Source organism: Balaenoptera ricei, chromosome 13 (assembly GCF_028023285.1).
Source record: "Balaenoptera ricei isolate mBalRic1 chromosome 13, mBalRic1.hap2, whole genome shotgun sequence".
In the NCBI taxonomy this organism is placed as follows: domain Eukaryota; kingdom Metazoa; phylum Chordata; class Mammalia; order Artiodactyla; family Balaenopteridae; genus Balaenoptera; species Balaenoptera ricei.
Window position 1 is genome coordinate 21,273,890 of NC_082651.1, and position 19,085 is coordinate 21,292,974.

Here is a 19,085-nt window from a genome sequence, read left to right on the forward strand (position 1 = left end):
AACAAAATTGTAAAACTTTTATTTGAGCTGCCTGGGAAGAGAATTTCCTCTTGTTTGCTAACTATAGTCTAGAAGCATGTAATCTTGAGAATATTTTGTAGCTACCTTGAGAGTTTGAGAAAAGGGCCTACAGAGAAGAGTGTCCTTAGTGAGGAAAAAGATATAGAAACCTGGTCCTTGTCACATGTTTGTACCTTGATCAAGCTTTGCCTGAAGCTACCTGCCTCTGGAATTTTAGTTTGGTGAGCCAATATATTCCCTTTAGGAAAGGCCAACTTGAGTTGGGTTTCTTTTATTTAAAATGGAAAACATCCTAATTATTATGTTTTCCTTCCAGGTGAGACCATAGCAATATGCGCAATTTTCACAACATGTACTGCACTCTTTCTTAATGTCTCCCCCACTACCAGCCTATACAGTTGCGAAGGCAGGAGTTGAGTCTTATTTACCTTTGAAGTCATATATCTTGGCACAATGTCTTATACATAGTAGGCATCCAATAAGTATCTCTTGAAAGGATAACTGAATAAATAAATTCCAAATAAACCAGCTGAAGTTAATGCCATGACAGCTCTGATGAAAAACATGTGCTAAGAACCTGGGCAGTAACATCTACCTTTATAATCACAGACAAGGATATTTTATACCTTGATTATGTGCAGCAGAAATTAACAAAATATTGTAAATCAACTATATTTCAATAATTTTTTTTTTAAAAAAGAGCCACATCAGAGTTGCAGTACAAAACAGCAGACTACTGAGAAATAATGTTACTGGGGACTCACTAAGACCATTCAATGCTAACGTCACAAAAATCACAGGTAATATTAAACTCACCCACCAACAATGGGGCAGAAGCATTAGATTTGTCCCCTGGTAGTCTCGAAGATAATTTGAATTTTCTGAGAAGTTGACTAAATGGTTGTGTTTTCTCATTTTGTTATTGACTTTCTAAGGAGGAATTCTGAGATAATCGGGAACATCATTATTCCAGGACTCAGCCTGAGTACAGAAAAAAGTGATTGTTTCCTCTGACACACACATGGCTAGGTGAGTTTGTGTGTAATGACATCACCAACGCTAAGAATTGGACAATATACTCTGATTGCATTCATTCAGAGTTTAGGGAAAATAAATATTGCTCTTCTCAATCACTGATTGAAATGCAGGAGTCCTTTCAAAGTGTGAAGTGTCACATCTCCATCTAACACACTGATAATGTCAACTGATTGCAGGATACACCAGGTGTCTGTAAGGAATCACTCACCAGCAACTTCAACAATACAAGTGATTATAATTCAGTAGTTTTTAATGATGTCTGATGTGCAAATGATTCCTTTAGCTTCGCTCAGGAACATCAAATTCCCACTTTGGCGATAACTCGGCTTTGAACTATATGTCACTCGCTGTTCCATCACTATCCTCCTGAATTCAAAATAACTACAGTAGCAAAAACCTTCAGCAGTCATACGAATCCTTAATATAACATATTCAAAAGAGAGGTCAACATTAAAACACACACAAATACTTGCAAAATAGAGCAAGTAGCTTAATATGAGCAGCTAGAATATCTATGTGTTATATGAAAAGATGGACTCCTTAGCAGGCATATAAACTTAAGTTTGCAAATGTAATTTTAAGGTAGCAGAATGCAAAAACCTACACACTGCCAAATCACACAACCTCTGCAGAATTCCCAGTTCTTTACGCATTTTCAGAGGGTGAATGACTTTTGCTCAGGATTATTCAATTTGCCAACAATTACCTAGAGGGTGCAGGGCAGAAAATGAAGACGGGCATTTTAGGAGAATAAATGGACTCTCCTTCATCTACTCAGTGAATTATTGATGGAAAAACATGAAAATAAGTTTCTGATAAGAAGGCAATTCCCTCCATATTCCTGTAAGTTACTCAGAAACGAGAAAAATCAATATCTGCAAAGAACGGCAATAAAGTTTTGGCATATGGCCTAAAAGATGAAAAGTAAAATATTATCTGAAATGCTTAAAGGTAAAATACCTATGCAGTGGTTAACACGGCAGGAAGCTACAGGACTCCTTATACTGTGTTAATCAATGTTCCGACCCCAAATCAAGTCACTGCTTTATTATCGTTAGAAAGCACCTGCCACTCTTTTTCTCATCTACGTTCTATCATCCATTTGGTAAAGAAACTCATTTTTATTTGGAAGAAGTCTTGATAAAAGTATAGATGATAATTTCTAACCTGCTCCATCAAAATACATAAAGGTATTTCCTTCATCTTGAGTTAAAAACAAGTAGATGCTGGCAGACAACACTTGTTTATGAGAGGATGTGCTTCTATAGACAAGAACAAAAATGCTAAGAAGAATTATATACCATGTTCATTTGCAAAGAATTGTTGACACATTGTCTTTTTTAGGGGATTGGAACAATAGTCCCATCGTATGAAACCCTGACTGACCTGAACCCAAGTATGACACATGCCACCTGAGTAATTCAGCGATAGCACCAGAAGCTGCAGTTCCCCACTTGCTCCACAAGAGTACACCATTCCGCCACCGCTGTTCCCTGCAGAGGCTGCGCTTTCAGTAGAACAAATGTGTTATTCAGTCTACAATCATTTTTAATTTTACTACTGACAGTCTGACAGGACTACTTAATATTGCTGGGTTGACCTTTCCATATTTTGTGCTAAATCTTTTTTTTTTTTTTTTTTTTTTTTTTTAACTTCTCAAACTGCTGTGTCGGGAAGAGGATATAATTGACTCCACATTAAGACAGGCTGCAGTGTGATATTATCAGCCGACAGCACTGGTCAAAACAGGTGGGTAGAGGCAGGATTGCAGGCAGCAACTGGTGCTGTACATCACACTACAGGCCCCGATTGCACAAGCACCCTCCACGTGTGGGCCATTCGGGGAGAATATTTAGCCTTCATCACTCCTCAAGAGGGGCTTGAAATGGCCTTCCACGGCACAGAGAACATATAAGTTAATTTCCTTAGGTTCAGTCCTATTCTCCTGGTAAAGGAAGACTGTCCATCTGGGGAAAGATCTTTCTTAAAATGTTGCCTTTGAAGACTAAGCAGGCTGGAAGAGAAAGGTAACAAAACTTTTTCTCCAACACACTTGAGAACAAAGTCATCTGTAGCCTAAAAGATGCACATAATTCAGGCGGGGCTGAAGAAATAACAGCCAGCACTGCAGTTCCGGGATCTGACAATGGTGACATAGCCGCCATTTACCAAACACTTACTTTGCACCAGACTCCGTGATGAATGCTTCATAAGGAATTCCCCCAGTTTAAACCTCCCCACAACTCTGAGGGCTGCACAATCATTAGCCCCCTACTAACAGATGAGGTGTCTGAGACCTAAGGAAGTTTCATTTTTTATTATTTTTTATACATATATTTTATTGAAGTATAGTTGATTTACAATGTTGTGTTAATTACCGCTGTACAGCAAAGTGACTCAGTTGTACGTATGTATAGATTCTCTTTTTTAAGGCTCTTTTCCATTCTGGTTTGTCATAGGTTTTTTGTTTGTTTGTTTGTTTTATTTATGGCTGTGTTGGGTCTTCGTTTCTGTGCGAGGGCTTTCTCTAGTTGTGGCAAGCGGGGGCCACTCTTCATCGCGGTGCGCGGGCCTCTCACTATCGTGGCCTCTCTTGTTGCGGAGCACAGGCTCCAGATGCGCAGGCTCAGTAATTGTGGTTCACGGGCCCAGTTGCTCCGCGGCATGTGGGATCTTCCCAGACCAGGGCTCGAACCCGTGTCCCCTGCATTGGCAGGCAGATTCTCAACCACTGAGCCACCAGGGAAGCCCCTATCATAGGTTATTGAATATAGTTCTCTGTGCTCTACAGGAGAACCTTGTTGTTTATCCATTCTCTAGTTAATAGCTTCCATCTGCTTACCCCAGACTCCCATCCCATCCCTCCCCCGCCCCCCTCCCCTTTGGCTACCACCCTGTCTGTTCTCTATGCTGTGGAGGCTTTATGTGGTGGGTTAGGACAGGCTGGCAAGTGGACCCCAAACCAAGACTAGACCTAGGCTGTCTTACTCCAGGGGCCATAAGGTTATTCATAAAGTTACACTACCCCTCAGTATCCTGTGAAATAGGTAGTCTTTCCTCATACTGCTCTCCTCATCCAACTTGCAAGAGCCTTCCTGGGTTTCTGAGGCCTATTCTCTGAGAAAAGTCTGAGAGAAAAATTCCCAAACAGGTTCTGCTTCGTGTCCCCTGGCTCCTCAGGAACCTGAACAGAAACCATGAAGAGCTATGCCTTCTTTGTGGTTTATGACCATGCAACTCAGCCTGGGGATGTTGGCATTTGAGGCCTTTCATAATGTTGCAGAGTTTATACAAAATTTTGGAAATCTTGGCTCCTTTATTGGGGCCAGCTCAGCTAAGACCCTGCCCAAGATTTTTTGACAGAAAACACTTGTGATTTTGGAAATTTCTTAATGAACCTCCATATTGGACAAATCTGATATGGACGGTGAGGTAAGAGCAGGCTGTCATTATTCATTTCCTATCTCACCTGCCCCCTCATTGTTCATTTCATGGAAGAAGAAAATACAGGCATGGAATAGAGACCCTCAAGGCAGAAGCCACGTTCCTAAGCAACTGAGTTACATCATCAAAGGGTGGGTCCACCCAGGCTGCAACTAGATACCAGTGAGCAACTAGGAAAACAGAGAAAGGCCTAGCTGTCAAGGACTGGGAGGGTTGCACGTGACCCAGGAAAATTTGTGACCAGGGCAAATCTCCACTTCCATGAAGAAACAAAAGACTTAAAAGGAACCAAGGAATCCTGACAAGCAAGGCACATATCATGGAGTTCTAGGAGTTGGTGGGGCACATATGCGCCCAGAGACCCAATCCAGGAATGTTAGATGCCAAGCTTGATGCAACAAGATTGATTCTAGCCATCAGTGCTGTGGACGAGGCTTCTTTTTATTGCCAGACTAAGGGGGGTTCAAAGTACATAATTCTACAAAAGGGCAACGCTGGAGCAGTTAACAAAATACAATGCAACATGGGATCCACATTAAGGTGGGCAGAAGTGGTCACATGGCCAGCTACCCAGAAGAGCTGGCCTGGCCTGAATTACCACAGGGACCAGCGCTGCTCTGAATCTCAAGACAAAGTCAAGGCAGGCACACCATGCGCGGCAGCCTCTGCAGCCTGAAAGATGCACTGTTTTGTACGCCAAGAACTAAGGGGAAATCCAAACTCTGTGTTTTGAGAGAAGGAAAACAATTCAAGTGAATCTTCAGTAACTTTGAAAGATGTATTATTGAATATAATTTTAGTAGTAGAAAAATTGGGGGCATACCACTTGGGTGAGTAACCAAGTGATCTGGTGAGCAGTGAAACATCTTTGGTCCAGTTCAGTGCCATGGTCAATATTGCTACCCACATAAAGCACATTTTGGTAAGTTCTACATACGTACAATTCTCAGATGAGATAAAAGTCTCATGACGTCTGCCATGTCCGCCAAGATGAGCAAGCGTGTTACAGCCGATAGCAGAGCCCGGGCAGCTCGCACCATGGTGCCACGCTTCACCGAGGAGCACGGGTCATCAGCGAACTCGGAAGAGGCAATGCGCATCGTCTCACCTGGAAGACAGACATGGAGACACATGTGGGTAGACAGGAGGCTCAGAGGCTGGCAGTCATAAAGATCTGTGGACGGGCCATCACAGCTCTCATTGCAAAGCCACTATTACCAGGTGGTACCAGCTCCCTCAGTGCAGCAGAAACTTTCAAGTCAAACACATAAGTGCACCCAGACAGGTGCTGTAGACAAAACCCAAGTGTAAAATTATGTGTTTAGCATCAATAAGGAAGATATTTAATTCAATTTGTCTAAGAATTGAGATGGATTTGCCTGACCTTATTCATTCTCACTCTGCACATCCCTTGGAACCAGTGGTATTCACTAGGCTAGTTGGTTTCTAACCGTTGAAGAATAAAGTTAACTGCTCCAGAGAGGAATGAAACTTAAGACCTTGGCCTCATGAGCTCTGTAGTCTTAATTGAGCTAATCAGACAATAACAGACTATAGAGTTGCCCCAGGTCTGTTCTTTTAATTCTCTGCTAGGAAGCTATTCTCTAATATAGAGAACATTTATGAGACAATTGAAGCGATTCAACAGATGTTTATTAAGCACATACTCATGCCAGATTCTCTTCCAGGCTCTGGAATTGCAAAGGTGACTAAGAACGCCCTGGCCCCAAGGAATTCACAATCTAACGAGGACACAGGTTGTAAATACATACTTATAATAGTGATTACGTGCCATCATAGATATATGATTAAGAATGAAGGCAAAGCAGAGGAGGAAGTGATTTACTCATTTAGTGTGAGGCTGGAGGGAAGCTGTCAATGTTGATAGCCTTTGAAAAACTAAAATGTGTTCACCAGGAAGACAAAGGTAGGAAGGAAACCCGAGGCAGCAGGAACACCACGAGGCTCCAGAACTTGGAGCAGGGCGCTGAGTATGGGGAAATGCCATCACCTGGAAAGTCACAGCGAGTCAGGGGTGTGGGGAAGAGAGGCACCAGGGCCTGGAACACTGTGGAAGAGATCTGAACTGTGTCCTCAGCAGGGAGGGAAATGACTTAATAGATTTTAATTTTGGCTACATTATATAAAATAAACTGGAAGGGACAAGACTAGTGCAGAGAAAACAGGAAAACATGGTTATAATCTGAGGGAGCAGTAATGAGGACATGGACCAGGGAAATAGGAACAGGATACAGAGAGGAAGTGAGTATTAATGAGATCTGCATGAGAGAAACAATGGATTTGGGGACTGGTTAGGTATGGAAACCAGAGACGAGGTGGTGATGGTGAATACTGACCCAACACAATGGACAGGTACATATTTGTACCCCAGGAGAGGGAAACAAAGGGAGATCATTCACTACATGAGATGGGCCCCATGTTGATGGGGTGGATATCCACCCGGAGAACAGAGAACTAGGAACTAGAACTAGGAAAAAGTATAATGAAGCTTCACAGAGCAGAACATACACAGGGGTACAAATGCTTCAATGAACCAGAAGAGTAGAGTTAAGCTGACCAATTAATTAAATTAGGGTGACACAAGTCATTCAATATTTATAAAATGATACTTCTCATCTATTCATCAAAACCGAGTTGATTTAAATAAAGTTAATTACATCACTGAAAGGCCATGCATCCTATAATTTATCCTAAGATACAAGGGAAAATAAAAAACTCTTCTCATCATTTTACAGGCAGATCAAAATATAATGTAATTCCCTCCATGTTGTAGTTATTTAAACCCTCACAGTGATCCTTTTTATACTTAAGAAATGTGGGTGTGTAAGGAAATATATTGTGCTGTAGGATTTTTAAAAGAGGCTACCATCTATTACACAGCCAACCAGCTTAGTCTTTATACCTAGGCACAAACAAGTGGCTTAATATATAACAACAGCATGGGAGAAGTTTAAATATTCATTATCATACTGGTGAATTTTCAAGATGTATGGCTCTAGAGGCCTAAATATACTTTAAGGTAGAGGCTGGCAGTTAGGAGATACATATTCAATCCCAGCGTTCCACCGTTGCCACAGGCTTGCATAAATCTCCTCTCTGCCCACTCCCTGTCCCCCAGAAAAAGACAGTAGCAGATACCTGAGTGGTGGGGAGAAGTCTACCTCATTCTTACTCTGTAGAGTGCAGCAAGAAAGAACATTACACACCAAGGTGAATCTAATGAAATATCGAGAGGGTCACCCTAGGTGAAGAATGGACACATCTGTATATGGTATTAATGGGTAAGTCAGCTGCTGTTGGAAGGGATCCACTTATTCAAGGAAGGGGGAGATTTATTCTGCAGGTGAACCGAGGGAGCTACGTGGTTGGTCCCAAATTTTCAGGTTACATTGGTATGAGTCATAGCTTGGGTAAGAATAGACCATTCAGGCAGGGCTCTTAGAAAAAAAGGGCCCTAAGAGGACAGTCCAGTCACACCCCCTTCCAGCTTGTGGAGAAACCGTGCCTAATCAAACTGATTTTCAAGATCAGATTTTCATATAGGGGGTCAGTATAACGGCACTTCATCCAGATGCTGACTAGTTGGCCAGCAATACTGCTTCAAAGCCAGGGGATGGCACACAGCAGGACGGAGCTGTCAGGTGGAGCTTGGGGAACCACACGAGGCACTCCTGGAAGGCACTCGGGAGATGTCCGTGAGAAAGAGAATGAGACCCAGAGAGAGAGAGACAGAGACAGAGAGAGATCCACATTAGCAAATGTGACTCTGCAAAAGGAAATGTCACACTAAATTCTGAGATTATCCTCAAATAAATAAAAGATGATTTAATCCAATTTAAATTAAAACTAAAAACTCACTTGAAGCAGATACAAATGATTTCATGTTTTTAAAGGAAAGGCACTCTGGAGTCGGCTATAACTTTAATGCGTTTTACATCCCTGTAGTTTTAGGATTACTAAAAGAAAAAGGAAATCTATGTTACAAAATGATAAGAGAGTTTATCAAAATAAAATTAGCTATTTTTCCTGGGAACTGCTTTTTCTATAAGACTAAAATATTTAGCTAAGAAATAGCATGCATGTGTACGAGCAGGAAGAGAGCAATAAGGAGAGGACAGCAGAGCTGCCCGTTTCTTTTATATACACTCTTGTATTCAAGCTCATAAACTTGATTACAGACCTAAGCTCAGAGCAGGGTTTCTATGATAAAGCCTTTGATCCTCTCAAGCCACTACCACCTGCTGGAAAGAAGAAAAAAATAACATCTCCAAATAAGTGACTAAGGGGAAATAATACTAATTAATCTGTATACAGCGCTTCTGTATAAAGGTTTAGTTTGTAAGTATTGTTCTAAAAGCTTTACATACATTAACCCATGGATTAACAGAGAATATACATCTTTAACAAAGACCAAGGGTCACTCCTGACTCCTCCCAACCATTATTAAACTGTGAGATCAGCGATTATTCCACTTCTGTGTTTTAGTCCCCTCAACTATAAAATAGAGGTGGAAATAATAACAGCTACTTCTTAGGCTGTCATTAGAGTTAAAGATTAAAGATAATGCATTCAAAGCACCCAGCACAAGGCCTTGCCAGTAATGGGAGCTTACTCATTATTTACCATTAATACCACAGCTACCACTATCACTGCGATCCTCTCCAATACAACAAGAATAGTTGGTGAACTCCCAGATAAAGGTTTGGAAGTGCATTTTGTGGCTGACTTCACTGCTTGTGTACACAATAATTTAGAAGCAAGAAAACATCTGCCTGATAAAAACATATCACTTTAACACAGAATATAACCCCCCTCCCCAAAAAAATGGTGTTGGTGCTTGGTTTTCAAATTGGTGCTTGTTTTGGTTCTTATGCTACCCTGGAGGAATTGGAATCTTTGCAAGGACTTGATAAATGTAGGAAGAGCCACATTCCATAAAATGGTGATTACTGTCTTGCTTAAATGCAGTAGAAGACCGCAGACTTGGAAACAGTAAACAGCAATGTGCTAAGCGTAAAAGAAAAATGGAGTGCAGAGGATCAATACTGAATCCGATGTCACTTGATATTTTAATAAAAATAAAGAGAAAAGAAATCGATAAACATGGTAACTTTAAATTTCATTGTGCAGTGGAAGTGTTTCTGAAATAACTGCACTGTATCAAACATATAATTAAACAAAACCTATTGTAAGTTACTTTATAAAGCAAGTAAGCACCCAATAAATTATCTTTGTTTATAAATCCAAAAGTTCAATAACCCTGTATATGTAAGGCAAGTCTCTTTATAAAAAGCATGCTGTTGACTTTATACTCTTAAGTCAATAAATGTTTCTATTGATTAGTATCTTTATTCTTCTATAACCATGACTACAAATCAAAACCCACTGAAATGTCAGTAGACTGATATATAGTACTTGGTAGTTGAAATGTGATTTTAAAAAATCTTTTAATGTGATGAGGAAAGAAAAACAATGCCATAAGTGGCATCCTGACTGAACAGCAGAGATAATATGATCATCAAAAATGCTATCATCTAATTCTGAATGAAAAAGGCAGGCTCACCATCTCAACATGCAAATAAAGAGGATGTTGGCTTCCTCTTGCTAATTAAGACACTGTGTTAAAAAAAGAAAAAAAAAAGGGCAGAATAAGAAGGTAGTGGTGGGGTGGGGAGTTAATGTCTAAATTCCAGAATTTAAGAATATGTCAGAGGACATCACGAAGCCTAAATCTTAGCAGATGCAGAACGCAGGTGTGACCTCTGCCTCCTTAGGAAACCGTTCCAATTTGAGAGACCTCTAATTGTTAAAATTTTTTCTTCAATTATTTTGGTCTTCCATGTGTTCTTCTGAACCACACATAAAAATCTAGTCCCCTTTTCAACTCGATACATCTTGAGAGAATTTTTTTAAATGTCCTTCAGGGAGAAGGAAAATGCCAAAACAAACACACATCAGCCATTGCCTGAGAACTAATGCTGCATCCAGATTATGAAAATGACAACTCGCATAGAGATATGAACAAACAACTCCCCCTAGTTTTCCAAATGTTAAATACCTACTAACTAGTCATTCAAGTTAGGATGATTAGTTTGTTTGTACACAAACTTTTAAGCAAATTTATAGTGTAAACATAAAAGTTGTTGCCAATTAGCTTTGGAGGGAGAAAACCTGGTTTCTGGCATGTTGTGAAGACAAATGATAAGATAGATAACAATTCATATCAAGTCACTATGACCTATTTCAGGATCTAAATTACTACCTATGTTTGAAAGATATCGAATGTGAGCTCATAGGTGGAGTCCAACTCCTTAATTTCAGAGGAGAAAAGCCAAGTATCAAAAACCTTATATGGCTCACTCAAGGTCACACAGCCAACTTAACGGCAGAGTTCAGACCAGAAGCTGGGTCTCTTGACTCTGAGTTTAAATTCGCTGCAATTTACTACTGTAGTATATTTCTTTGGAAACCTTCTGTTTTTGTATGGTTTCACAAATTCACAACTGACTGTCCCCAAGTTAGTCCACATAACTTAAGCCTTTTTATACCAGTTTGGATGTCTTGATACTATGCTTAGGTGCAAATATATTTGTAAGTTCCTATGGTATCTCATAATTGTCATTAGTACAACTAAATAATACTTGCACCATTGATTTCAATCAGCTTAGATATAAATACAAAGAAAAGCAAATAGGAAGTATAAAGAAAGAACATTATATAATTTGCATCTTAGAGGCTGCAGATGAATAAACTACACTTGAAATTGTTATACTGTAAAATAACAAGTCAACTTAACTTTTTCTAAAGTAGTCTTTGGCTAAACAAAGCACAGGAACAATTCCTTTTTTTTTATTTATTTATTTATTTATTTATTTATTTATTTTTGGCTGTGTTGGGTCTTCATTTCTGTGCGAGGGCTTTCTCTAGTTGCAGCAAGTGGGGGCCACTCTTCATTGCGGTGCCCAGGCCTCTCACTATCGTGGCCTCTTTTGTTGCGGAACACAGGCTCCAGACGCGCAGGCTCAGTAGTTGTTGCTCACGGGCCTAGTTGCTCCGTGGCATGTGGGATCTTCCCAGACCAGGGCTCGAACCCGTGTCCCCTGCATTAGCAGGCAGATTCTCAACCACTGCGCCACCAGGAAAGCCCCAGGGACAATTCTTATATTGAGAAAAGTTGATTAAGGATAGAAAACTCTACTACACATTTCAAAATTAGAAACAAAAAAAAATGTTCCAAGTAATTGGTATCATGAACATGGTAAATGGTGCTATAAAATTACAGCTTAATTAAGCTATATTTTAAAATACCACATGGAGAAAACTGATTTTCTTCACTAGTTTGAGGGTGAAAAAACCATAACGATCAGATTATAGGATTTAAATGGCACAGTTTATGCTTTATTTTCTGAACTGCCATTGATTTCCAAGTCATCACAGAGAAATGGCAGTTTCTTAAATGTGATTATAGCCATGAGTCTTCTTTACTGAACTGACTGGAGGCATCCATGTCACCATCATTCTGGCTCCTACATTAAGAGACATCACAGAAGGACCACATCTAAATCAACATAAGGATATCAATTGTAATAAAATACAGTGAACAAAAATATATTTGTTAGGTGGGAGGATCTGGCAATAGGTAATGAACAAAATTGATTTAAGATAACTCAAAACCCTAAATTCAAAAAGACAAACTGCCAAAATGTGCTAATCAAAGCTTTCTTCAATTCTGTGATCAGTAGCTTGTCACAAGGGTCATGATGGATCTCAGACAGGCTTCTCTCCTTCCAACTCAAAAGTACATTCTTAAAATAAGTGAAGTAAGGTTATAACAAACATCAACCTTGAGAGGAAAACATGTCCCAACAGGGTGACATGCAGTCTTATGGGTGAGGGAAATTTGGAGGGTTAGAGAGTAACAGTCCTGTCTACACTGCCTTAAGTTTGTAGGGTTGACTGTATGATCATACCTATAAATGGGTGCAAAATATGTAAGGAGTTATATATCATTTCATTCATCCTTTTATTCATTCAGTAAGCATTTATTAAGCACCTGCTATGTGGTAGATACTTGTTAAGTTCTGGATATTCAAGATGAAGTCACGATTCCTGCCCTCTACTTACTAGCATCCTGATCTTTCTGAATGACTCACTAACAAGGATCATCTGAAGAACATCTGTAGAGGAACACCCACTGATCAGGCATTTGGGAATTCAAGAAAGAGGAAGCTGCATTTTGGGGAGCTGGGACTCATGAGTATGTAGAGGATGCTTAGTCAGCTACCATAATAATTAAGAGTAGCCAAAAAGTGTGTGTGTGTGTGTGTGTATCTATATCTCTATATCTATATCTGTATCTGTATCTAGAGAGAGAGATTAAGTTTTTCATTCTTTATCCCTGCAATGTATAGCTTTTAGCCATGATTCTGAGAGAAGCAGAGACCAGCCACACACTGCTGACCTCTCTTCTTCTCCAATTCCCTGCTAGATTTCTAAAGAACAAAGAGTGTGGATGAGAATGTCCCAGACAAATACACCCTTCATTATTAATTAGTTCCTCAGCCCCACATTGAGCAGGTCTGGGTCAATAGAGAGATTTCAGGGCCCCTCTAACTTCTTAACATCAAACCCTAAATGAAAAGTGGGCCTGAGGGGTCTAGGACCCCTTTCCTGTGGACTAATTCAGTTTTCGACTAATATTTCCAAAGGAAACAGATGCCATCTGATCGCACTAGTTTCATGAAATTAAAGAGAAGTATAGAAAGAGAGATGAAAGCATGAAGATTACAGAAAGTCAATGAATTTTAATGTTTTCTCTCCTTCCACTGGAAACGAGATCTACTACCACAGTCAAAATAATGTAGGGTATCCAGAATGTCAGGAAACATGACAAAACTATTTTTTTTTAATTTGCTAGTTAAAATTTCAAATAATATTATCAATGTTTTTCTTAAACCTCTAGAACGTTGTTTCTTATAAAGTACATAAAAACTTAAAGCGAGGATCCAATTGTTATACTGAAAAAAAAAGTCAAATAAATGTGCTCTTTTCCCTGTATTCCCAGACTTTTTGGATACTGTTTTGATGAGGAGCCATTTTCAGATTCACTTGCCAGTCCACGGTCTTTCTGCCTTTGCAGGCTGCTCTCAAGCAAAGGGAGCCCCATTCTGTGTTCCTTAGTGGTTATTTCCTTCAGAGTTAGTGGAAAATGAGTGATAAATGACTTGAAAATTACACTGTATGTACTTGCCAGTGAATGTAGGCGCCCAGTTCCTTGGCAAATAGTTCTCACAACAAATTAATAAACTCACATTGGGAATATAATTTAATCTCCTAGGTAGGTCTGCCTATAGGGAGAGAATATTCTGGTCATGCTGACATTAGTATTTCACTCTGTATGACAGCACAATAAGGATTAATACACTAACATGGATTTTTGTTTTTAAGATTTAAATTTATTTATTTTTGGCTGCATTGGGTCTTCGTTGCTACGCGCGGGCTTTCTCTAGTTGTGCAGAGTGGGGGCTATTCTTGGTTGTGGTGCGCGGGCTTCTCATTGCGTAGCTTCTCTTGTTGTGGAGCACGGGCTCTAGGCACGCAGGCTTCAGTAGTTGTGGCACCCAGGCTCTAGAGCGCAGGCTCAGTAGTTGTGGCACATGGGCTTAGTTGCTCAGCGGCATGTGGGATCTTCCCAGACCAGGGATCAAACCACTGTCCCCTGCATTGGCAGGCAGATTCTTATCCACTGTGCCACCAGGGAAGTCCCCTAACATGGATTTTTAAAGCAAATACACATGGTTGTTTAATTCTTACTTCATTCACATACTATAAAGATGGAATGACTGACAAGCAATTGCACTGGGGCACCGCTGGGAGGTGTCTGATTTGTGGTAAGTATGGGAACTGGTTTTGAACAACGAAGGGGAATTCATTTTCAATTCCTACTCTGAACAGCAAGTAGCTTTTCCTACAAAAAAAGAATTTGCAGAAAAAGTTGGGGAAGAAAATGTAGATGTCAAAAAACCTATTGATGTGGAGAACTTATTTAAGAGACAGAGAACGGAAGCACGACTGAGCAAACTTGGACTTAACAAGCAAAATTCTAAGCCACTGCCAGATGGTATTCAGGACCATGAAGTACGAAGCAGGCATCCTGGCACATTGGAGAGAGGACAATGGCAGCCGAGGCTGATTCAGTCCAAGCCCACACAGAGGTCACCATCTATTCACAGTAACCCAATGCTGTTACTTAGATGGAATAAAAGGCCTGTATGAATCCACTGTGCATCCTTTAAAAGAGGCCCTATATAAACAAAGGTTAAGCAACTATATTTAATAATCACAGCAGATTGTGGGTTCAGTGATTTTTAATAGACCCATTCGTTACCTTCACACAATTCCAAGCTAAAGAACCTTGTCAGGTATAAATGCATGAGCACGCACACACATAAACGCCCACCAAGTGTGCCCTATTTAAATACTCCAGTCAAGGCTTCGGCACAAGGAGTTGGCAAAACCAGGAAATGCAACCATTTATAGAATTTAGCCTAAAGGCTTCTTCTGCTTCATGTGCTACACATTATAATTACATTTGAGAATCCCCAAATCTAATATTTTCAATAATCAACAGATGCAGCTAGAGATCATGTCCAAAAATGGAAGCATTGCTAAAATCTATTCTGCCCGATTGTGTGGATCTCTTCAATGTTAATTAATGTTGCCTCCTCACTTCTACTTACTTTAGCTTATCTCCCTCTTCTCCAGAAACTAAGAACACATGCCTAAATGATCTCAAGAACTCCTTCCATGTATACCATGATGCAAGAAGTAATAATAGCTATTTATAAAATACTATGTACCAGGCACAATGTTAAGCACTTTACATTTATGATCTCACAATGAGGTGAACAACATTACCTTCACTTAAAGATTAAAAAATTATGGCTTAGCTTAGAAAGGTTTATTAATTTGTCCAAGGTCAGCTTAACACTAGGAATTGAATCTAAGGCTAATGGACTTAAAAGTCTGTGATCTTAGTAACCTTGAAGCTCTAAGTCAAGGGTCTATTGATAAAAACAAACCTAAAACACAATCTGATGATGATGATGATAAATAATGAGATTAATAATTATAGCTAATCCTAACATAATGCTTATTTAGTGTCAGACACTGTTCTAAGCACTGCATTTACTCATTTAATCTTCATTAAAATCCTACAAGATAGGTACTCTTCCCATTTTAAAGATGAGGAAACTGAATTACATAAAAATTAATTTGCCAAAGGCCAAAAAACTTTGGATAATGGAATAAGGCTTTTAGCCTAGAAAGTCTAGCTACAGTGTTTAGGATTTAACCACTTCAAGGACAATGCCAATGTCAAGCAAAACAATAAAAACCAATAAAAAAAATATGTTCTGGGTCTTCCCTGGTGGCACAGTGGTTAAGAATCTGCCTGCCAATGCAGGGGACACAGGTTCTATCCTTGGTCTGGGAAGATCCTACAGGCCATGGAGCAATGAAGCCCGTGCACCACAACTACTGAGCCCATACGCCACAACTACTGAAGCCTTCACACCCTAGAGCCTGCGTACTGCAGCTACTGAGCCCATGTGCTGTAACTACTGAGCCCACGTGCTGCAACTACTGAAGCCCGTGCACCTAGAGCCCATGCTCCACAAAAAACCACCACAATGAGAAGCCTGTGCACCGCAGTGAAGAGTAGGCTCTGCTCGCCAGAACTAGAGAAAGCCCACGTGCAGCAACAAAAGAAAGCTGAAATGTAGCTGAAAAAAAGAAAGAAAGGGAAAAAAATATGTTCTTAACACGAATCACAATCAGTGATAAATTATTTTGTGGCAATATTTTTTAAACTGATCTTTTAAATAAAATCTAGACAGTAAAGTGACGTCCTCATACACTCTAATTTTAAGGAGCTAGGCCAATACGTAAATAAAATCACGAGAGGATATATAAAATAGGAACTGCAATGGAAGAAGGTCCTTGTCTCTCTCTGTAAAATCAGACATCTGATATGCTTATCTTGATTCACAGATGTCCAACTAACAATGCTATTGTGTTGTGATCAGACTCAACTTCCTTTTTTTTCCTAGAGACAACTTTAGAACCTTCCTTAACTTGAAAATAGAACTGTCCAAGAGTAAGCAAAAACATTGCAGTTTTCTTTTAGACTGTAGAGTGTAACACTATGCATTGTGATGCCCAATCAATGTTTCTGCATTAAGGCTGGAGACATATTTAAAGCGCTGCTGATTGTGCATGCAAAAATCACATATTGTTTTTTTCAAATGCAACCCACCTTACAGTAGAATGAGAAACCCATAATCATCTATGGAAATTAGTCTGCTTTCCACCTATTATGCATATGTATGCCAAATAATTCTAGACTAAAAGAAGGAACAAAAAAGAACTAATTCTTCATCACATGACAGATTTTGCTAATCATTTTGAATTCCCACCACCTTGAAAAGTAAGGATTTAATATTCCCCACTATTAATTGGATATCACTTACTAGCTCTTTTCAGGTAGAATTTGGGGCTCTTCTAAATCTTAGGCTTATTAACCTTCACATATGGAAACTAAGAATAAAGTAAAAATGTTAATAGTATTAATATTCTTCTAGCAAAATATTAAGTAACAAAATTATCAGTAGAATAAGCTCTTAAAATAATTGTGCTTTGTCTCTGAGAATATACCAGTGAAGAACCTGGGCTCAGACTTCTTGATCTTAAGTCCTGGTTCTCACATTTTTTTCCTTGTGTGACCTTAGGAAAATTACTTAAACTTTCTAAGACTCAACAGTAAAATGAATAAAATATCACCCCATGTCACAGATTTATGTAAAGCTTAAATGAGAGGAGGTAAGAGACTGAATACCAAGAAATATATCTCCAAGACACCTGCAAATGCATTGAAATACAGCAAACTTTTAAGTCTTTATAAATGGCAGGGCAATCTCTGAGCTAAAAAAAAAAAAAGAAAAATAAATTAGCAACCTTGAAATAAAAATGGTAAATTGATTCTGAAGCACTGACAATCTTAGAGTTATTAATAGTTATTTAGAAGCTAGACTTTTAATTGCTACAGATGGGACAGGAGAATGTCTTGACCCTCATGAGGAAGAGCTCTGTAATGTTTTCTATCCAAAATAAAATTGAGAAACTTAAAGTGCTATATCAGTGAAAATATTAACTAGAAAATAAATGTGTCCTCTGGCAAAGAGGAGTGATAAAGAAACATGTCTGTCCCTATCCAGAAAAAAAAAAACATACAATTTCATTTATATTTGGCAATGATAGTTTATAATCAGAGTACTAACCTTATGTGTTTGTAAGAAACTCAGTTATAGTATCTGCATAGACTAGAAGCAGAGAAGTTATTTTAAAATTTAGTTTCAGGTTGGTGGTTTTTTGGGGTTCTTGTCAGAAACAAAATCAAATGCTTTTTGGAAGGATGCATAGGAATCTCTCAAATAAAACTTCAAAATAATGAGTATATAGTTCAAAATTATAGAACACTGTAGTTGTGCTGAGTGGCAGGATTAATGATCTTAAAGAACTTAATAATTAAACTAAAAAATTAATGATTAAAGAACTTCAGATAATAGAAATATAAGGAATAAAATATATAACAAACATTTTAAAATATTTATAGTAGTAGAACAAGAATTTGAAAGCATGAATTAAGGACCATGATACTTTGAACCAAATAGATTGTGTGTGTGTCTCTCTGTGTGTGTGTGTGTGTGTGTGTGTGTGTGTGTGTGTGTGTGTGTTGGCTGTGCCACGTGGCTTGTGGGATCCTAGTTCCCCAACCAGGGATCAAACCCAGGTCCCCTGCAGTGGAAGTGCAGAGTCCTAACCACTGGACTGCCAAGGAATTCCCCAAATAGATTTTTAATTACAGATATTAAATCTGAAAAGAAAGAATAAATAAAAGATTAGATACAACTAAAAACAAAATGTGAAGTAGAAGACAACTAAAAAAACTTAACCAAAAAAGGGCACAAATAGTTAAAGAAATGGAAGATAAGAAAAAGAAATATGTAGAGAATATAGAGAAATTTTCTAATAGAAGGCTACTCGGGATTGCAAAGAAGGGGATAAATAGAATGGAAAAGAGCCAGTATTTGTGAGACAATGGATGAGAATTTTCCAGAGTTGAATAAATACATTAATACTCTGATTCAGGAAGCCTAACATACACCAACCAAGATAAACAAAAAGAAGTCCACACTTGGTAACTTCATAGAAAAACTGAAGAAAACAAATGCCAAAGAGAAGATTTTAGTTCAGCTATGAAGAAAAAACAGACCAGCTACAACATAATGACAAATTATACAGACAGCATCCTTCTCAATGGCAAAATGGAAACCAAAAGACAGTAGCATAATATCTCCAACATCCTGAGAAAAACTAATAGGCAAACTAGAATTTTATACCTAGCTAAAATATTATTTAAAATGAGAGCAAAATAAAGATGGTTCCAGAAAAATATGAGACAGCTTACTGCCAAGCACCTTCACTACCGAAGAAACCATTAA

At 38.9% G+C, this 19,085-nt stretch overlaps 1 protein-coding gene across 3 annotated transcripts in view; it reads right to left on the minus strand.

Moving 5' to 3' along the window:
* The window catches only part of CTNNA2 (catenin alpha 2), a 1,194,816-nt gene that overhangs the window by 807,459 nt on the left and 368,272 nt on the right, over positions 1 to 19,085 (minus strand). For all 3 annotated transcript variants that reach the window (XM_059943640.1, XM_059943641.1, XM_059943642.1), the window contains one exon: positions 5,445 to 5,611. In XM_059943640.1, coding sequence (XP_059799623.1) covers positions 5,445 to 5,611 — 167 coding nt within the window. The remainder of the gene's footprint in view (positions 1 to 5,444; positions 5,612 to 19,085) is intronic.